Source organism: Sorex araneus, chromosome 4, assembly GCF_027595985.1.
Source record: "Sorex araneus isolate mSorAra2 chromosome 4, mSorAra2.pri, whole genome shotgun sequence".
NCBI classification, from domain to species: domain Eukaryota; kingdom Metazoa; phylum Chordata; class Mammalia; order Eulipotyphla; family Soricidae; genus Sorex; species Sorex araneus.
Window position 1 is genome coordinate 44,516,115 of NC_073305.1, and position 18,178 is coordinate 44,534,292.

The 18,178-nt window shown below is 41.9% G+C and overlaps 1 protein-coding gene across 1 annotated transcript in view; it reads right to left on the minus strand.

Moving 5' to 3' along the window:
- Positions 1–18,178, minus strand: part of SMARCC1 (SWI/SNF related, matrix associated, actin dependent regulator of chromatin subfamily c member 1) — a 131,025-nt gene that overhangs the window by 96,163 nt on the left and 16,684 nt on the right. Inside the window, exons 3-6 of the mRNA XM_055135396.1 lie at positions 12,754–12,839; positions 3,737–3,818; positions 2,075–2,167; positions 739–808 (exon numbers count right to left, since the gene is read on the minus strand). Of these exons, the coding sequence (XP_054991371.1) occupies positions 739–808; positions 2,075–2,167; positions 3,737–3,818; positions 12,754–12,839 (331 nt within the window). The remainder of the gene's footprint in view (positions 1–738; positions 809–2,074; positions 2,168–3,736; positions 3,819–12,753; positions 12,840–18,178) is intronic.

Genomic DNA, 18,178 nt, shown 5'->3' on the forward strand with positions numbered 1-18,178 from the left:
TTACAGATTCACACATTTTCGTGCTTGTTTTTCCCTCATGCAATGTTTGAGAGCCCATTCCCTCCACCAGTGTTCATTTTCCACCACCAATGAACCCAGTATCCCTCCCACTGCCCCAATCCCGTCCCCCACACCTCACCCCGCCTCTGTGGTGGGGCATTCCACTTTGATATCTCTCTCTCCTTTTGGGTGTTGTGGTTTACAATAGGGGTACTGAGTGGTCATCCTGAACCTGAACAATTTCATAAATTCACTAATATACTGCTGCGGAGTCATGTTTAAATAATCACTAAGCTGATCTTTTCTAGAAACATTTTTTTATCTTGCAATGTCTTAAACTTCAGATCACAAAAAGTAATCCAAACATCAGATTAGAAAATTGGACATCAGGGGGTACAGTGTATAAGGTGCTACTCTTGCATATGATCAAGCTGGCTTGATCCCCAGCATCCCAAATGGTCCCCTAAGCATCACCAGGAGTAACTCCTCAGCACAGAATCAGGAGTAAGCTTTAAGTACAGGGCCAAAAACAAAAACAAACAAAAAAAGGAAGAATGAAAAAGAATTGAACAACACAGAATGTGAGCTTATTCAAATTCAAAAGTTCAAGAGTACTACAATATAAACTTAAATCTCTGAAATAATTAAAAAAAATTTTAATTAAAATTATTTAAGCTTCTGTTGATAAAACTTTAATGAAGAATGAGCTTGTTAGTAGCAAAGCAAATAATAACTTACCATCCTCTTGTGAGGAAGGATATGGATAAATATGGTGGGAAGCTTTTGACTTCTCATCAGTAAATGTACCCTGGAAAGCAAGTGAAAAAATGTTAAAATAAAGCAAAGAGGAGCCGTAGCAATAGTAGAGCAGGTAGGGTGCTTGCCTTTACTTGGTCTATTTGGGTTCAATCCCCAGTACCACATATGGTTTCCCAAGCCTGTCGGGAATAATCCCCAAGTACAGAGTTAGGAATTGCCCCTAAGCACCTCAGATTTGGCCCCCAAACAAACAGACACACAAAAACAAAACAAGGGGCTGGAGCAATAGCACAGCAGGTAGGGCATTTGCCTTGCATGTGGCCGCATGGAGCCCCCAAGCACTGACAGGAGTAATTCCTAAATGCAGAGCCAGGAGTAACCCTCGGATGCTACTTAAGCTCCTTAACAGCCATGATCCAGAGACACACAAAAAAATCTCCAAACAGAGCAGCTCCCTGAAGAGATTTCCCAGACGCAAATTACCTAAAATTTTAGAATGCCAGGAGCACGGCCAGCGGCTGTGAAAACAACATCTTATGCTATTCATAACAAGCAATACAAAAGAGTATGGGAGAGATTGTCTGCCACAGAGGCAGGAGGAAGAGGTGGGGGGGTACAGATTACTGGGGACTTTGATGGTGGAAGATGTGTACTGGTGGAGGATTGGGTGATTGTTTAACTTAAACTCAAACAGAAAAGCTTTGTAACGTATCACTGTGATTAAAGAAATAATAATAGGGCTGAAGCAATAATACAGCGGGTAGGGCATTTGCCTTGCATGCGACCAACCCAAGTTAGATTCCCAGCATCCCATATGGTCCCTTGAGCACCACCAGGAGTAATTCCTGAGTGCAAAGCTAGGAGTAACCCCTGTGCTTAGCCGGGTGTGACCCAAAAAGCCAAAAAATAAAAATAAAAATAAATAATAATAAATAATTAAAAGATAAAAATTTCCTAGAAACAACTTTGTCACCAACTCACCCTATGTGGACCTGGTGAAACATATGTGGTGTATGCATCCTACATAAGAACAACTCACCACAAAATTATGCCAACTTTATACTAATCACTTTATTATAAGTTCCCCAAAGATGCATATATGTATTAAATCATCAATGTCTACCAAAAATGTACATGATGATGTATCAATTAAACCTCAATGATGCCAAAAGAGAAGAAACTTCTCTAAGCTAAATACTAAACTGAGAGAATAGAAAAAATAACCTAGAGAAAGAAAATCTTCACTCAGCTCTTATATTGCTACTATGGTAAGATTTCTAAGAAACTTATTACTATTACACAGTGCATCTATTACCTGATGCCGTTTGATGATATCTTTCAATTTGTTAGCCAACTTCAGCTCAATGTCTGGAATGAGGTAGATGTTGGGTCTGGTCAGACAATTACTCTGAGAAGCAAAAAACAGATTTGAAAGTCTCTCGGTTTTAAAATAATGTCACATTATTTATACACTTCCTAATGCCAGAAGTTACCACTCAAACTCATGTCTCTTTTGTTTGTTTTGAGTCCATACCCTTCTGTGCTCAGGGCTTACTCCTGGCTCTGCACTCAGGGATCATTTCTGGCTGTGTGTATGGAATCATATGGGATACCAGGGATCAAACCTAGGTTGGCTGCATGCAAAGCAGCATGCACTACTCTTAGAATCATGATATAAAGCAATATATCTCTTTTCATTAAAGCAACATACTGTGGGGTCAGAGAGATGATACAGCAGGCAGGTCCCTTCCTTTGCACACAGCCAACCTGGGTTCGATCCACACAGCACCCCATGTTTCCTGAACTTCACCAGAATTGATCACTGAGCTGAGTCAGAAAGAAGCCCTGAGCACTGCCAGGTGTTCCCACACACCAAAAGGCCCCATATTGCCATATTAATCCTCAGAGTCAAATTTCATTGACTGCACCTTAACAAAATTCAATAAAATGTTTTTATATATACCATTTATTGTGGACAAGGAAAACCTCCATTTGGCTCATCTGTAAGCAACTATAAATGGCCCCCACAAAATATATATATCAATACTGGGGCCAGAGCAATAGTAAAAAATGTAGGGCATTTGCCATGCATGCGGTCAACCTGGATTTTGATCCCAGGCATCCCATATGATCCCCCAAGCACCACCAGGAGTAATTCCTGAGTGCACAGCTAGGAGTAACCCCTGAGCATCGCTGGGTATGACCCCCCCTCCCAAAAAAAAAATAGGGAAGAAAATTAAATGTTGTGCCCTCACTATCTCCTTGAAGAAAATAGATCTATATTTGTTGCATGTTAATAAAGTAAATAAAGACAGTGAGTATATAAACAAGTAGCTAGTAAGATAAGTGTTTTAATTAAATATGTGATTAAAATCACAAATTAGGCTCAGTTTAAGAAAAGTTTATAAAATATATGAAAATATAAAAATAGGGACGAGAGATGGTGCAGGGGTTAAGGTGCTCTCCTGGCATGCATCTAACTAGTCTGATGTCCAGCAACACCAACAGGAGTAACTGGTGAACACAGAAGCCAGGAGGAGCCCCCGAGCACCAGATACATCCCGAAATATTATATTACTGCATCTCAAAATTATATCAACCAGAATTAAGTATTTTTGAAGGGGAGGGAGGCAGTTTCAGGGATCTTATCAAAGCCAAAAATATGTCACTCCAAAAAAGGGAGAAAAACAGCATTTCAGGGCTGCCCCCAAGTGGTGTTGAGGAGACCATCATGTAGTAAGGATCAAGTCCTGGGCTCGTGCAGGAAATCCATGCACTCTCAAATTCTATCTCCCCAGTCCCAAGATCAATCATTAAATACGTTTTAGTCAAATTTCATAGTTTTATTTCCCCAAAACCAATAAAAATAATAAAATAAAACATCTCAGATGATTTGGTTCTTTTGATAGTTTTAGCAACCTATAAAAACAAGTTTGGAATGTAAGAAAAAAAACAATAATCTAACTTTCTGAATTACCTGTACCAATGTTTTTTCAATATTCATAAACATTTCAACATTACGATCCATTCGGGATGGATTCTGTAGATCAAACCTCCGCCTAAAAGAAAAGAAAATCAATAGTATGTCTCCCACTTGAAACAAAAATAACTTGGTTTTGACATTTGACATACATAAGCTAAGAAGATTTGGGAATGAAAATGTCACACTGGGGCTGGAGCGAATGGACAGTGGGTAAAGCGTTTGCCTTGTATGTTCCAACCCAGGTTCAATCCCCAGCATCCCATATGGTCCCCCAAGCACCACCAGAGGTAATTCCTGAGTGCAAAGCCAGAAGTAACCCCTGAGCCTCGCCAGGTGGACCCAAAGCATAAATAATAAAATGTCACACTACGAAATGTAAGAGATTTTCTAAGTACAGAATCAACCTAATGAAACAATAAATTTTATTATATTAAGATGAACTCCAAATGGGGCTGCAGTGATAGTACAGCAGGTCAGGTTGCCTTGCGTGTCTGGTTCAATTCCCAGCATCCCATATGGTCCCCTGAAAAGCACCACCAGAAGTAATTCCTGAGTGTAGAGTCAAAAATAACCCATGATTGGGGCTGGAGCGATAGCACAGCGTGTAGGGTGTTTGCCTTGCACGCAGCCGAACTGGATTCGATTCCAAGCATCCCATATGGTCCCCTGAGCACCGCCAGGGGCGATTCCTGAGTGCAGAGCCAGGAGTAACCCTTGTGCACCGCCAGGTGTGACCCAAAAAGCAAAAAAAAAACAAAAAACCCATGACCATCACTGGATGTGGCCCCAAACCCCACCACCACCACCAAAAAGGGAAAAAAAAAAAGAACTCCAGGACCAGTAAGATAGTACAGCTGGCTGGAGACTTGCACTGCACATGGTCAACATAGGTTCAATCCTCTGCATCCCACATGATTCCTGAGTACAGAATCAGTAAAAGGCCCTAGCACAGCCAGGTGCAGCCCCCCTCAACAAAAGGAACAGGAAAAAAATGCACTCCAATCAAAGTAACAATTCCAGAAAGCTCTATTTTCTTTAAATATAAAATAGGGGCCGGAGCGATAGTACAGCGGGTAGGGCGTTCGCCTTGCACGTGGCCGACCCGGGTTCGATCCCTGGCATCCCATATGGTCCCCCAAGCACTGCCAGGAGTAATTCCTGAGTGCAAAGCCAGGAGTAACCCCTGAGCATAGCTGGGTGTGACCCAAAAAGCAATAAATAAATAAATAAATAAATAAATAAATATAAAATAATTTGGGCCAAAGGGATAGTATAGGGATTAAGGTAATTGACTTGCATGCAGCCAACCCTGGTCTGATCACAGGCACCAGATAATCCCCAGGACCACTGGAAGCAAACCCCAAGCACAGACGCAGTAGTGGCCTCCAAGAACAAGTGAGTATGGACCAAAATTCAGAACTAATAAATAAATATTAAAAGTTTGTCACCAAAAAGTATATACAGCTGTATATAAAGTCTACAAAGACAGCGAACTACTATACCACTCAAGTATAAAGGGAAGCTGATCTACTTTATATATGCTTAAAAGTAATTTTAAATCAGTGTCAGGAAGCTGGAGATAGTACAGCAGGCAGGATGCTTACCAGGCATCAACCCAGGTTTTATATCCAGCATCTTATATAGTCCCCTGAGCACCACTGGGTGTGACCGAAATTCCCCCCAAAATTAATAATTCAGTGTCAGTCGACCAGGAAAAGGTATCTTGGGTGTTTAATTCTGAAACAATCTTAAGATAAAGGCATTTATTTAAGACAAGATTTTTTAAAACACTTTTTAACTATCCACAGTATTAGTGAAAGTAGAGATTATTCCTAACCTGAGACTGTATAATACTTGGCAGTAGTCTAGCCCTAAAAGTATTAAAAAGGGGGGGAGGGAAACTGGGGACATTGGTGGTGGGAAATACACACTGGTGGAGGGATGGGTGTTGGAACTTGTATGACTGAAACCCAACCAAGAACAGCTTTTTAACTGTGTATCTTATGGTGATTCAATTTATTTGTTTTTGGGCCAAACCCAGCTGTGCACTCCGGCATTACTCCTGGGGGGTCCTCTCGGGACCATATGGGATACAAGGATTGAAGAGGGTCGGCTGCGTGCAGGGACCACTGAACGCAAAGCAAACCCCCTACCTATTGTATGTACCATGCATCTGGATCCCCTCATGGTGATTCAATTTTTTAAAAATGAGTATTAAAAACAGCAATGACTTTCATAATCAAACCCCAGACTTTCTTCCTCAGAAAGTAAAAATCAAGGGGCTGGAGCAATAGCACAGCGGGTAGGGCTTTTGCCTTGCACTCGGCCGACCCGGGTTTCGATTCCCAGCATCCCATATGGTCCCCTGAGTACTGCCAGGAGTAATTCCTGAGTGCAGAGCCAGGAGTAACCCCTGTGCATCGCCAGGTATGACCCAAAAAGCAAAAAAAAAAAGAAAGTAAAAATCGAGGCTGCAAAGACAGTATAGTGGGTAAATTTGACCACAGCATCCCATATGGTCCCAGAGCACCACAGGACTAATTCCTGTGTTCAGAGCCAAGAGTAACCCCTGAGCATCACTGGGTGTGGCCCCAAAACAAAAACAAAAAAAAAAACAGGGCCAGAGCACAGTATAGTGGGTAGGATACTTGCCTTGCCCTAGGCTGAAAAGGTTAATCCCGTCATCCCATATGGTCCCTAAGCATTACCAGGAGTGATTCCTGAGCACAGAACCAGGAGTTAGCCCTGAGCACTAGAGAACAAAAACAAATAAACAAAAGTCAAAGGACCAGGCCAGGGGCTGGAGCGATAGCACAGCAGCGTTTGCCTTGCACGCGGCCGACCCGGGTTCAATTCCCAGCATCCCATATGGTCCCCTGAGCACCGCCAGGAGTGATTCCTGAGTGCATGAGCCAGGAGTAACCCCTGTGCATCGCCAGGTGTGACCAAAAGGAACAAAAAAAAAAAGGGGGTCAGGCCAAAGGTGTAGAGCTGAAGGGATGGCTATAACCATCTTAAATGTAAGAGTTTTATCATAGTCTTTTAATTGACAAACTGCTAATCATCCTTCTCCATGGGACTGCACAATTTGGGAATACCCAGATCTAAAAATGAATCTACAAATACTGCACACATGGCTACAATGTATTATTAGTAAAGTAAGAAATTAGGATTATAAAGGAATCAAAAAAGAACGTCATACTTTCAACCCAGAAGCAAAAATGCACAGGACATGGAGCATATTCTATACAGCAGACAAAGAATAAACTTGAGAAAGCCGGCAACTGCAAAACAACGGGGTATCTGTCATAACTGTATGACTATTAAGTCACATGTACAATAGTCAAGAAACAGCAGGTTCACTGGTTCTAGAACTCACTGAATTTGACACCAACATCAAATTCCTACTGTTCTCTTCTCTGGCAATTATTAGGTGTACTATGTATGTAAATTCAATCCCAGTGAAATTCTAATTTGGAGACATAAGACACAGATATCAAGTATCTACATGTTATTTAAAATTTGTTTATTTATTTTAGCTTCTTTGGGTCACATTCGCTGATGCTCAGGAATTACTCCTAGCTCCGCAATCAGGAGTCATTCTGGCAGTGCTCAGGGGACCATATGGGATGCCGGGAATCAAACCCAGCCTAGCTGCATACAAGGCAAATGCCCTAGCCATTGTATTATCACTCCAGGCCCCAACCAGGTATTAATATTTTTTAACACCTTAAAATAAAAGGAAATTAGCAATAAGCATCTGGTTACCAGAACATACAAAACACACACACACACACACACACACACACACACACACACAATTTCTTGGAACGATCTTATGATTCTATAAATGCTGAGAAGACTATTTGACATATTTAATAAATACTATGGAAAATACCACAGTTCTTAACTAATAGAACCAATAAAAAAAAAATCCCTTTTAAGTTCTTATTAGAAAAACTGGGCCAGAACAATAGCATAACAGATAGGGTCTTGCCTTGCACACAACCAAATAGGATCTGATCCCCAGCATCCCATATGTTTCTCCAAGCCAGGAGAAATTCCTCAGTACACAGACAAGAGTAATCCCTGAGCAGAGCTATGTGGCCCAAAACCAAACAAAAATAAAAGTAATCAGCAAACAGATCCTAAGAATGAATTCCTAAGAATTAACTCCGGGGGAAATGGGTGTGAAGGGCTTATGAAACAAAACTAACTAATGCACTGGGTTTGAGAACTAACAGCAGACTTTACAGCAGAACAGATTATGCATAGTAGTAACCAAATATGGCCTGAAGAGTAATGGGCTTTGGGCCAGAGAGATAGTACCACAGGTGGGGCATTCGCCTTGCACCTGGCCGAAATGGAATTCAATCCCCAACATCCCATATGGTCCCCCAACCACTGCCAGGAGTAATTCCTGAGTGCAGAGCCAGGAGTAACCACTGAACATCGCTGGGTGTGACCAAAAAAAGCAAAAGAGCAGAATTAAAAAAAAAAAAAGAAGAAGAAGAGTAATAGACTTTGTCTAAAGATGGCAAACTATAAAAGAAAATCAAAAAATCACCGGAAGGATGGTTGAATATGCCATACCCTCCCAGAAAACAAGGTATAGAGCTAAATATATGTATTTGAAAATAGGGAAACAAATGGGGAAAGTATATAAGTAAGATAAAAACATTATGGGGCTGGAGCAATAGCACAGCGGGTAGGGCGTTTGCCTTGCACTCGGCGAACCCAGGTTCAATTCCCAGCATCCCATATGGTCCCCTGAGCACCACCAGGAGTAATTCCTGAGTGCAGAGCAGTAAACCCTGTGCATTGCCGGGTGTGACCCAAAAAGAAAAAAAAAAATAGATAAAAACATTTTACCAGCTAAGTGAGTAAAGATAATTAAATTAGAAGTCTCTCCTACCACTCTTCAGAGAGACAGAGCTTAATGAACTGGAATGGAGTATTAATGCAGGCCACAAAAGGAGGAGGCCTTGTTTTGATCCAGGCACACATGGTCCCCTGACCACTGTTGAGAGCAACCCCAAGCACAGAGCTAGGCTTTACTTCTATACACCAGTAGGTCAGAGGTTGGAGCCACAGTACAGAGGGGTTAGGACACTATGCAGCTGACTGAGGTTCAATCTCCAGCACCCCATAGGGTTCCCCAAGTCCATCAGGAGTAAGCCCTGAGCACTGTTTACTTTAAAAACCAAAAATAAATAAATACATAAAATCAATAATAAATAAAATGGCTCATTCTTCATCATTTAAAAGAACTAATGCCCTTGTGCTAGACAAACAATTTGAGTAACAAGCATTTCTCAAATTGGGCCTGAAGACATCCAGAGTGCTTTTGGAAAATGAAGATTCTAAGCTCACACACCAAACCTTGTAGAGGACAGTCTAGTCAATGAGATCCAGGAATTTGTACTTTTCACAGTAGCTCCAAGTGGTTCCTAAAGTTTTAAAGTACTACCAGAAACCTACTGGGAAGAACTGTCAAAGAAATAGGGCAGCAAGTAAGGCACTTGCTTTGCCTACACACAGCTGTCCTGGCACCCCACCCACAGTAACCCTGAGCACAACAGAGTGTGGCTCAAATAGGAAAAAAAAAAGGCACAGACTGAGCATCTAATGGTAACTGAGAATTAGTCAGGGCCTCCAGCATCAATGAGAGTGACTCCTTTTTTGTTTTTGGGTCCCGGCTCTGTGCTCAGGAACCACTCCTGATGGTATGGGGGAACCATATGGGATTGAACCGTGGTTGGCTATTTGCAAGGCAAGCACCCGACCCACTATACTATCACTATGCCAGGTGTGGCCCCCCAAAACAAAAACAAACCCCAAAAAAGTAGTACTTCAGTGCATCAGAGAACTCCTGACTCCAGTTCAATCCCTGGTATATGGTTCCCTAAGCACAGAGCCAAAAGTAATCCCTCAGCAACACTAGCATGGCACCAAACCATAAACACAAAGTATTTCACTGCAATAATAAAAACAAAGTGAGATCCACCGTTTGTGACCTAGAAAAAATTCATTTCACCTGGAGTCTATCCTCAAAAATCTAGGTCAGGAACCAGAGGTACTGTAGGGGGTTAACAAGCTTACTTGCCTTGCATTCCATGCCTGTATTCCCAGGCACAATCTATGGTCCCTGGAGCACTGCCAGAAGTTATACCTGAGCACAGAGCCAGTAATACCTGAGGTACCATTTGGTATGGTTCCAAAACAAATGTTAAGTCAGAGGGCTAGCGCAATAGTACAGTGGGTAGGGTTTGCCTTGCATGTAGCTGACTGGGTTAGATCCCCAGCATCCCATATAGTCCCCCAAGCCCTACCATGAGGGATCCCTGAGCTAGAAATAAGTTCTCAGCACTGATGGAGTGTGATCCAAAAATAAAACAAAAACAAAAGAGAAAATTTTAAAAAGAGAGAGAGAACTCAAACTGTGAGAGCTAACAATTAAGTCAAATTGTACCTGAGAATGAATATTCAGGCACAATGTCAATCCTACAGCAATGAAAGTAAAAATATCAGTAAAAGTGAAAAACTCCTAGTAAGAGTTGCAATGGGCTTCAGATGGGCTAGACAGATAGTACAGGAGGTAGGGCACTTGCTTTACATGCAGCCAGCCAACCAAGTCTTAATCCCTGGCACCCCATATGGTCCACCAAGACCTGCCAGGAGTGATCACTGAGCGCAGAGTCCGAAGTATACCCTCCGCACCACCAAGTGTTGTTCAACACGAAACAAAAACACAAGACTGCCTGCATATTCTCATGGAAAATCCTCAGACTGCAAACTGCAAATACACAACAAAACTAAAACCACTGGGGAATGGGAGAGGTGGAGAGACAGTGCAGCAGTGGGGGGTGGGGTGGGGGAACATGGCTTGCCCTACATTCCTTCTGGGAGGATAGTACTAAGGAGGGGGTAAGGCATTTGTCCTGCATCCTATATGGTTCCCTAAGCACTGCCAGGAATAATTCCCATGTGAAGAGCCACCATACAGCACTGCCAGATGCAGCCCCCCAAAAAATAAACAAACATAAAACTAAAAACACAGAACAACCTGAAGTCAATACTCTCCAGCCTTAGTCAAGCCTAGTGACTCCCTCTCTACTCTTTTTTTTTTTTTTTTTTTTGCTTTTTGGGTCACACCCAGCAATGCACAGGGGTCACTTCTGGCTCATGCACTCAGGAATTACCCCTGGCGGTGCTCAGGGGACCATATGGGATGCTGGGATTTGAACCCGGGTCGACCGCATGCAAGGCAAACGCCCTACCCGCTGTGCTATCACTCCAGCCCCTCCCTCTCTACTCTTGAACAGAGTATCACCAATAAGCACTCAACAATCCAAGCATATACACTTCCAACATTGAAATGGAAGCCCTGGAATACAGCAGAGAAAAGATACTTGGAGATACAGATCAAGTGACAGAGCATGAAACTAACATGTTCAAGGCCATAATTCAATCCCCAATATCGAAGGCCCCCAACAGCAGCAGCACTGCCAGGGACAGTGCTGGAGGACCTGAAAACTGATGGCATTGTTCGTGTGGCCCCTGAGTACCAGCTGGACAGAGCACTCATCATCAGGACCAGAATCTATAAGCACTGGCTCCAGCCCCACCTCTAAGTGAGAGCCTTATTTGGGGGAAAAAAAAAAAAGAGGGCCAGAGACCTAGCTGAACAGTCTCAGTACACGCTTCGCACACAGAAGGCCTAGGTTCAATTCCCAGCACTGTACTGCATGATTCCCTGAGCACAGAGCTGGAACGGGTCCCTGAGCACTGACAAATATGGTGCAAAAAAGCAAAAGAAAAGAAAATGAAGACAGCATCAAGAGAAAAGTATGTTTTCAAAAAAGGACAAAAAAGTGAAGTATTTAAAGCATAGCAGCAGTAATACAGAGATGTGCATTGTCACTCTGTTCCTACTCTAAGCAATCTGTACTCCTCTAAGTCAGATTCCTTTGACCTGGGATCTGAGAAAGGGAAATGAAACGACTCATTTCTGAAACCGTGGCTCACCTCAGTTTAAAAGTGCTAACTGGGGCTGGAGCGATAATACAGCGGGCAGAGCCATTTGCCTTGCCCACGGAAGAACCCAAGTTTCCTCCCTGGCATTCCATATGGTGCCTAGAGCACCAAAAGGAGTAATTCCTGAGTTCAGAGTCAGGAGTAACCCCAAAGCAACTCTGGGTATGACCCAAAATGCCAATGAATAAATAAATAAAATCTTTTGTTTTTAAAAAAAGTGTTACCTTACAAAATTTAAGTTCACGATATCTTTTTTTTTTCTTTTTTGGTCACACCCAGCATTGCACAAGGTTACTCCTGGCTTATGCACTCAGGAATTACTCCTGGAAGTGCTTGGGTGACCATATGGGATGCTAGGAATCGAATCCGGGTCAGCCATGTACAAGGCAAATGCCCTACCCGCTGTGCTATCGCTCCAGCCCCCATAATACCTTTCAAATTAGAAAGGGTCCCTGAGCACTGACAGGTATGGTACAAAAGAATTCCACTCTGCTATTTATTAATAATGCCTAACCCACTATCTTTGGGCTGGAGCAATAGCACAGCAGTACGGCATTTGCCTATCACACGGCAGACCCATGTTCGATTCTCCCGCCCCTCTCGGAGAGCCTGGCAAACTACCGGGAGTATCACACTTGCACGGCAGAGCCTGGCAAGCTCCCCATGGCATATTAGATATGCCAAAAGCAGTAACAATAAGTCTCATAATGAGAGACGTTACTGGTACCCGCTCGAACAAATTGATGAGCAATGGGATGACAGTGACAGTGAACCTACTATCTCTATGAGAAATAATTTGCCAAAAAAGTACAATCACAGTTTACTTTTGAGTGTAACCACAAAGTAAATTAGGAACTTAGAAAAAAGGAAACATAATTTACATAATAATCATAGAATTATCACAATATAAATAGGATTTAATATCAACTCACTAATAAGCATATTAAAACATGAAAATAAATGTACAAACTTACCATCCCTGTTCATTTTTATACTTGTAAGCAGCCCCAAGAATATGACACAAGGTGCCTCCAGATTTGAAATCCATGAAACATTTTGCCTAAAACAATGCAAGTTATACATAAGAAAAATAAAATTCCTTACAAAATAACTTATGCTTGAATTGTTTTATATATTAAATATAAAATTATTTAATATTATATTTATTTATACAATAAATATAAATATATTTATTTGTGTGATATAAAATATTATATAACATATCAAATATAAATGCACTTAACATGTATTAATGTTAAATACAAATAGGAAATATTTATTTATGAAATATTTGTGAAATATTAAATATTATAAATAGCTAATAACCTAAATATTTCCTAAAACAAACAGGTAGAAGATTTTCTAAAATTGTATTTTTTAAATCTAAATAACATCATTCTTTAAGTAAACAGTATGTGGAAAAAACAAGATCTGTAAATCAAAGTGTCCTAGTGGGAAATACAAATAGACAAACTGCTGATAAACTATAAACTCTACTGACAAATTTTAAATGTGACTTTCAAAATATACTTAATTCCCTAACAATTTTCCAACAGAATAATAAGAAATTTTATTTCTTTGCTGTAGAACAAAAATTATTAGTACTGTACATATTAGATCAGTTTTACCAATTTAAGTTCCTGACTATAAATTGCAAAAATTTATGATTTGATAGTTAAACTATAGAAATTATATATTTCACTATCAAAGTCATCAACAATTTTTTAAAGTGGAATATTATCATAAATTCACCACAGAAACCCAAAAAGTAAAAGAGAAACAGAAAAGACAGACTGCCAGGGACAGTTCAAAGGACTAACATGTAGGCTTCCATCTGTGGTATTGGCAACTCCAGGTGTGCGCTCAAAACATAAAAAGGGAAAAAACTTTAAACTGGACTGGAGAGACAGTACTAAGTTAAAGCTTTTGCTGTGCATATAGGAGGCCCCCATTCAATTCTTATGCAATACTTATGATTCCCCGAGCACCACCAGGAGTAAGCTCTGGACATAGCTAGGTATGCCCATATCCCAAAAACAAAATCTTCCAAGCACTGGTGAAAAAACAGATTTAGATTTTAAATTGTTTATTAGAGTACAAAAGTCCAATTCCTCTGACAGTGTTTATAAAACTGAACATGCATATTCTAGGGACCCATAATTACAATCAGCAGAAATAAAACTAATAGAATTATTTGTTTACCAAAAGATGGAAACAAAAAGGTTACAATCATATTATCTATCACAGTCCTAAATGGTAAAATCCCATTAACAAAAGAATGATGGGATTTTATGCATAATGTATAATATTCCCACAATAAAATACTTTAGTTTTTTTGGTTGAAAAAGAAACTGGTTGAGGGGGCTGGAGCGATAGCACAGTGGGTAGGGCGTTTGCCTTGCACGGGGCCGACCCGGGTTCGATTCCCAGCATCCCATATGGTCCCCTGAGCACCGCCAGGAGTAATTCCTGAGTGCAGAGCCAAGAGTGACCCCTGTGCATCGCTGGGTGTGACCCAAAAGGCAAAAAAAAAAAAAAAAAGAAAGTGGTTGAATCCCAGGCACCATATATGGTCCCCTGAGCAAATCCAATAGTCACTCTTGAGCACAGAGCCTTTGAGCACCACCAGGTGTGGCCCGAAACCCCAAGGAAACAAAAAAACTTGAAGATAACCAATTTGGCATAGATTCCCCACCACCACCTTTTCAACTCTTCTACTCAGGCTTCAACTCACAGTGGATACTCTGCAGGAACAATTACAAAATCAACAATCAGGCTCAAAACATTTTCTCATAATTGATTCTTAAGGCTCTTTTTATTAACTTCCTTTACCCTAATACTCATTAAGCACAGCACGATCAATTAAGAAAAATAGGTGGCCAAATGAGTTGTCCAACTACCTCTCTCCATCACACTAGACTGAATAAATCCAGCTGACTCCCAGCAGTGAGGTCAGTCATACTTACTAAGGAGAAATTCCAAAGTGTCAGAGCCTAAGAATAGTAACTCATTTACTATGTCCCAAAATAGTCAACTCAATCACATTACCTCACTTGTTAGAACTGCCTTTGACAGCACATTTTATCCTCAAAGTACTTATATGTATTTCACCAAAGATACACATAAGATTCTGATAAGCAGCCAGGGATGTAATACAGAAGTAGAGAACTTGAATTGCAAAAGTGAGACATGTTGGCACCCACACAGAGATATGAGAAAGGGAGAGAAGGAAGGAAAAAATTCGCCAAGTTTCTATGATCATCTGAAAATGAAATACAAAAGGAGCTGGAGGAATAGCACAGCGGGTAGGGCGTTTGCCTTGCACGAGGCTGACCCGGGTTTGAATCCCAGCATCCCATATGGTCCCCTGAGCACCGCCAGGGGTGGTTCCTGAGTGGACAGGCAGGAGTGCATTGCCAGGTGCGACCCAAAAAAAGCAAAAAAAAAAAAAAAGAAATACAAAAACTTTAAGTGAGTCATCTTATATATTTCCTCAAATACAGCTCTTTTGAAGTTAATCCACTGGTTCAAGTAGCTGCTTTAAAATACATTAGTAGGGCCAGGGAAATGGCACAAATGGCTAGAACACATGCTTTGTATATAGGGGCCCTGGGTTTGGGGTTTAATCCCTGGCACCCCAAAACTTTCCAGCACCACCAGGAACAATCCCCATGCACTAAGCTTGGAGCAGTATCAGGTATGGCCCCCGCAAACAAAAAATAAATGCATAAATATTGTGTTCGATAATTTTTTTTTTTTGCTTTTGGGGTCACACCCAGCAATGCACAGGGGTTACTCCTGGCTCTGCACTCAGGAATTACCCCTGGCGGTGCTCAGGGGACCATATGGGATGCTGGGAATCGAACTTGGGTCAGCCGCGTGCAAAGCAAACACCCTACCTGCTGTAGTATTGCTCCAGTCCCGTGCTCTATAGTTTTATAACCATTTATTAAAAAGCTAAGTTACAGGGGGCTAAAGAGATAGTACAGCAGGTAAGGTGCTTGCTTTTCATGTAGCTGATCCAGATTTGATGCCGTATGATCCACTGTATCCACCAGGAGTAATTCCTGAGTGCTGAGCCAGGAATAAGCCCTGAGCACTTCAGGTGTGGCCAAAACAAAAAGGTTAAATTTCACAAACTAAATGTTTGGTTTTCAAGCTGCTTTCATTACATTTTCAAATCACTCCTCTATCTTAAAAGATAATGATCAAAACTATGTAATCAAATATACTGCTATATAAAAAGGAAAAAAATACTGGGCCAAAGAGACAGCACAAGGGGTAAGATTGTTTGCCTTGCCTAAAACCAATTCTGATTCAATCCCCAGTAGAGAATGTAGTCCACCAAGCCCTGCTAGGAGTGATCACAGGGTACTGCCAACAGTTTGCCCTGAACACCACCAAGCGTGGCTCCAAGCCCTCTCCTCCAAAAGAAAAAGGTAAAGAAAATCTGGTCAATGTACAGCCATTAACATTTGGTTTCATTTTTTTTGTTCTGTTTGGGGGCTACACCCAGCTGTGCTCAGGAATCAATACTACCAGTACTCAAGGGGAAAAATATCAGGAACCAGGGATTGAATGCAGGTCAGCATCATGCACGGTAAACGCCTTAGGAACTGTACTATATCTGTCCCTCTTCTCTCTCCACCCCCCTAATAAAAACTTCTGGAGAAGGCTTTTTCCACTCTGGAGAAACTCATGTTCTCTCTTGAATACATATTTCTCTCCTGTGCTTTTCCCACTCTGTAGAAATCCATATTCTCTCTATAACACATTTTTCTCTCATCACATCATTCTAAGTAAATTTCTTTCATTAAAAACTATTGCAGGAGGGGCTGGAGGATAGCACAGCGGGTAGGGCGTTTGCCTTGCACGCTGCCGACCCAGGTTCAATTCCCAGCATCCCATATGGTCCCCTGAGCACCGCCAGGAGTAATTCCTGAGTGCAAAGCCAGGAGTAACCCCTGTGCATCGCCAGGTGTGACCCAAAAAGAAAAAAAAAAAAAAGCAAACAAAAACTATTGCAGGAGCTGGAGCAATAGCACAGCGGGTAGGGCATTTGCCTTGCACTCGGCCGACCCGGGTTGATTCCCAGCATCCCATATGGTCCCCCGAGCACCGCCAGGAGTAATTCCTGAATGCATGAGCCAGGAGTAATCCCTGTGCATTGCTGGGTGTGACCAAAAAAAACCAAAAACCAAAAAACAAAACAAAACAAAACTATTGCAGGGGTCCGCCAAGATGTGATCCCAGGGGCCGCACGTGCGGTCTCACCGCAGCTGCACTAAGCATGACTCCAGAGGCCAGCTCAACTACTTTTTTTTTTTTTTTTTTTTGCTTTTTGGGTCACACCTGGCGATGCACAGGGGTTACTCCTGGCTCTGCACTCAGGAATTACCCCTGGCGGTGCTCAGGGGACCATATGGGATGCTGGGATTCGAACCCGTGTTGGCCGCGTGCAAGGCAAACGCCCTACCCGCTGTGCTATCGCTCCAGCCCCCTAGCTCAACTACTTCTGATAACGGCAGATCCTTGCAAAATGTCTCCAGACTGAGAACTAAGCCGCGGCCCCATGCCTGCCCAGGAGGGGAAAGGTTTTTCTCTCTCGCCTTTTCCTTGGGGGTGAGAAGGGTATACTGGGTTTTTTTTTTTGGTGGTGGAATATGTGCACTAGTCAAGGGATGGTTGTTTCAGCATTGTATAACTGAGACTTAAGCCTGAAAGCACTGTTATTTTCCACATGGTGATTCCATTAAAAAAAAACAACAAAAAACTGTTGCAGGGGGCTGGAGTGATAGCACAGCAGGTAGGGTGTCTGCTTTGCACGTGGCCAACCTGGGTTAGATTCCCAGCAGCCCATATGGTCCCCTGTGCATCGCCAGGTGTGACCCAAAAAGCAAAAAAAAAAAAACAAACCTGTGTTGCGGGGATGGGGGGAGGGGAGGACAATGGACACTGAAGACATTTCCTTCACCAATATGCACCAGTGGAGGAATGGTTTTATAACATTCAATGACTGAAACTCAATCATGAACAACTTTGTAACTGTGTTATCTCATTGTAATTCAATAATTTTTTAAAATTATTTTGCTGGGGATGGAAAACTAGTAAATTGAGCAGCGCATGGGGTTGACCAGAATTCAATCCATGGCACCCCATGTAATCCCCTCAGTACCATCAGAAGTGAACCCTGAGCAAGAGTCTAAAAACTGCTGGGTATGGCCCCAAAGCAAAAACAACTTTCATGCTAGCAAATAAAATACCTTAATTTATAAAGATAATATATTAAGGGGCCAGTGAAATAGAGAGTGGGTAGAATTTTTGCTTTGCACAGGTAGGGCACTTGTCTTGCACATGGCCGACCCAGGTTCGATCCACAGCAATTCCTACATGGAACCA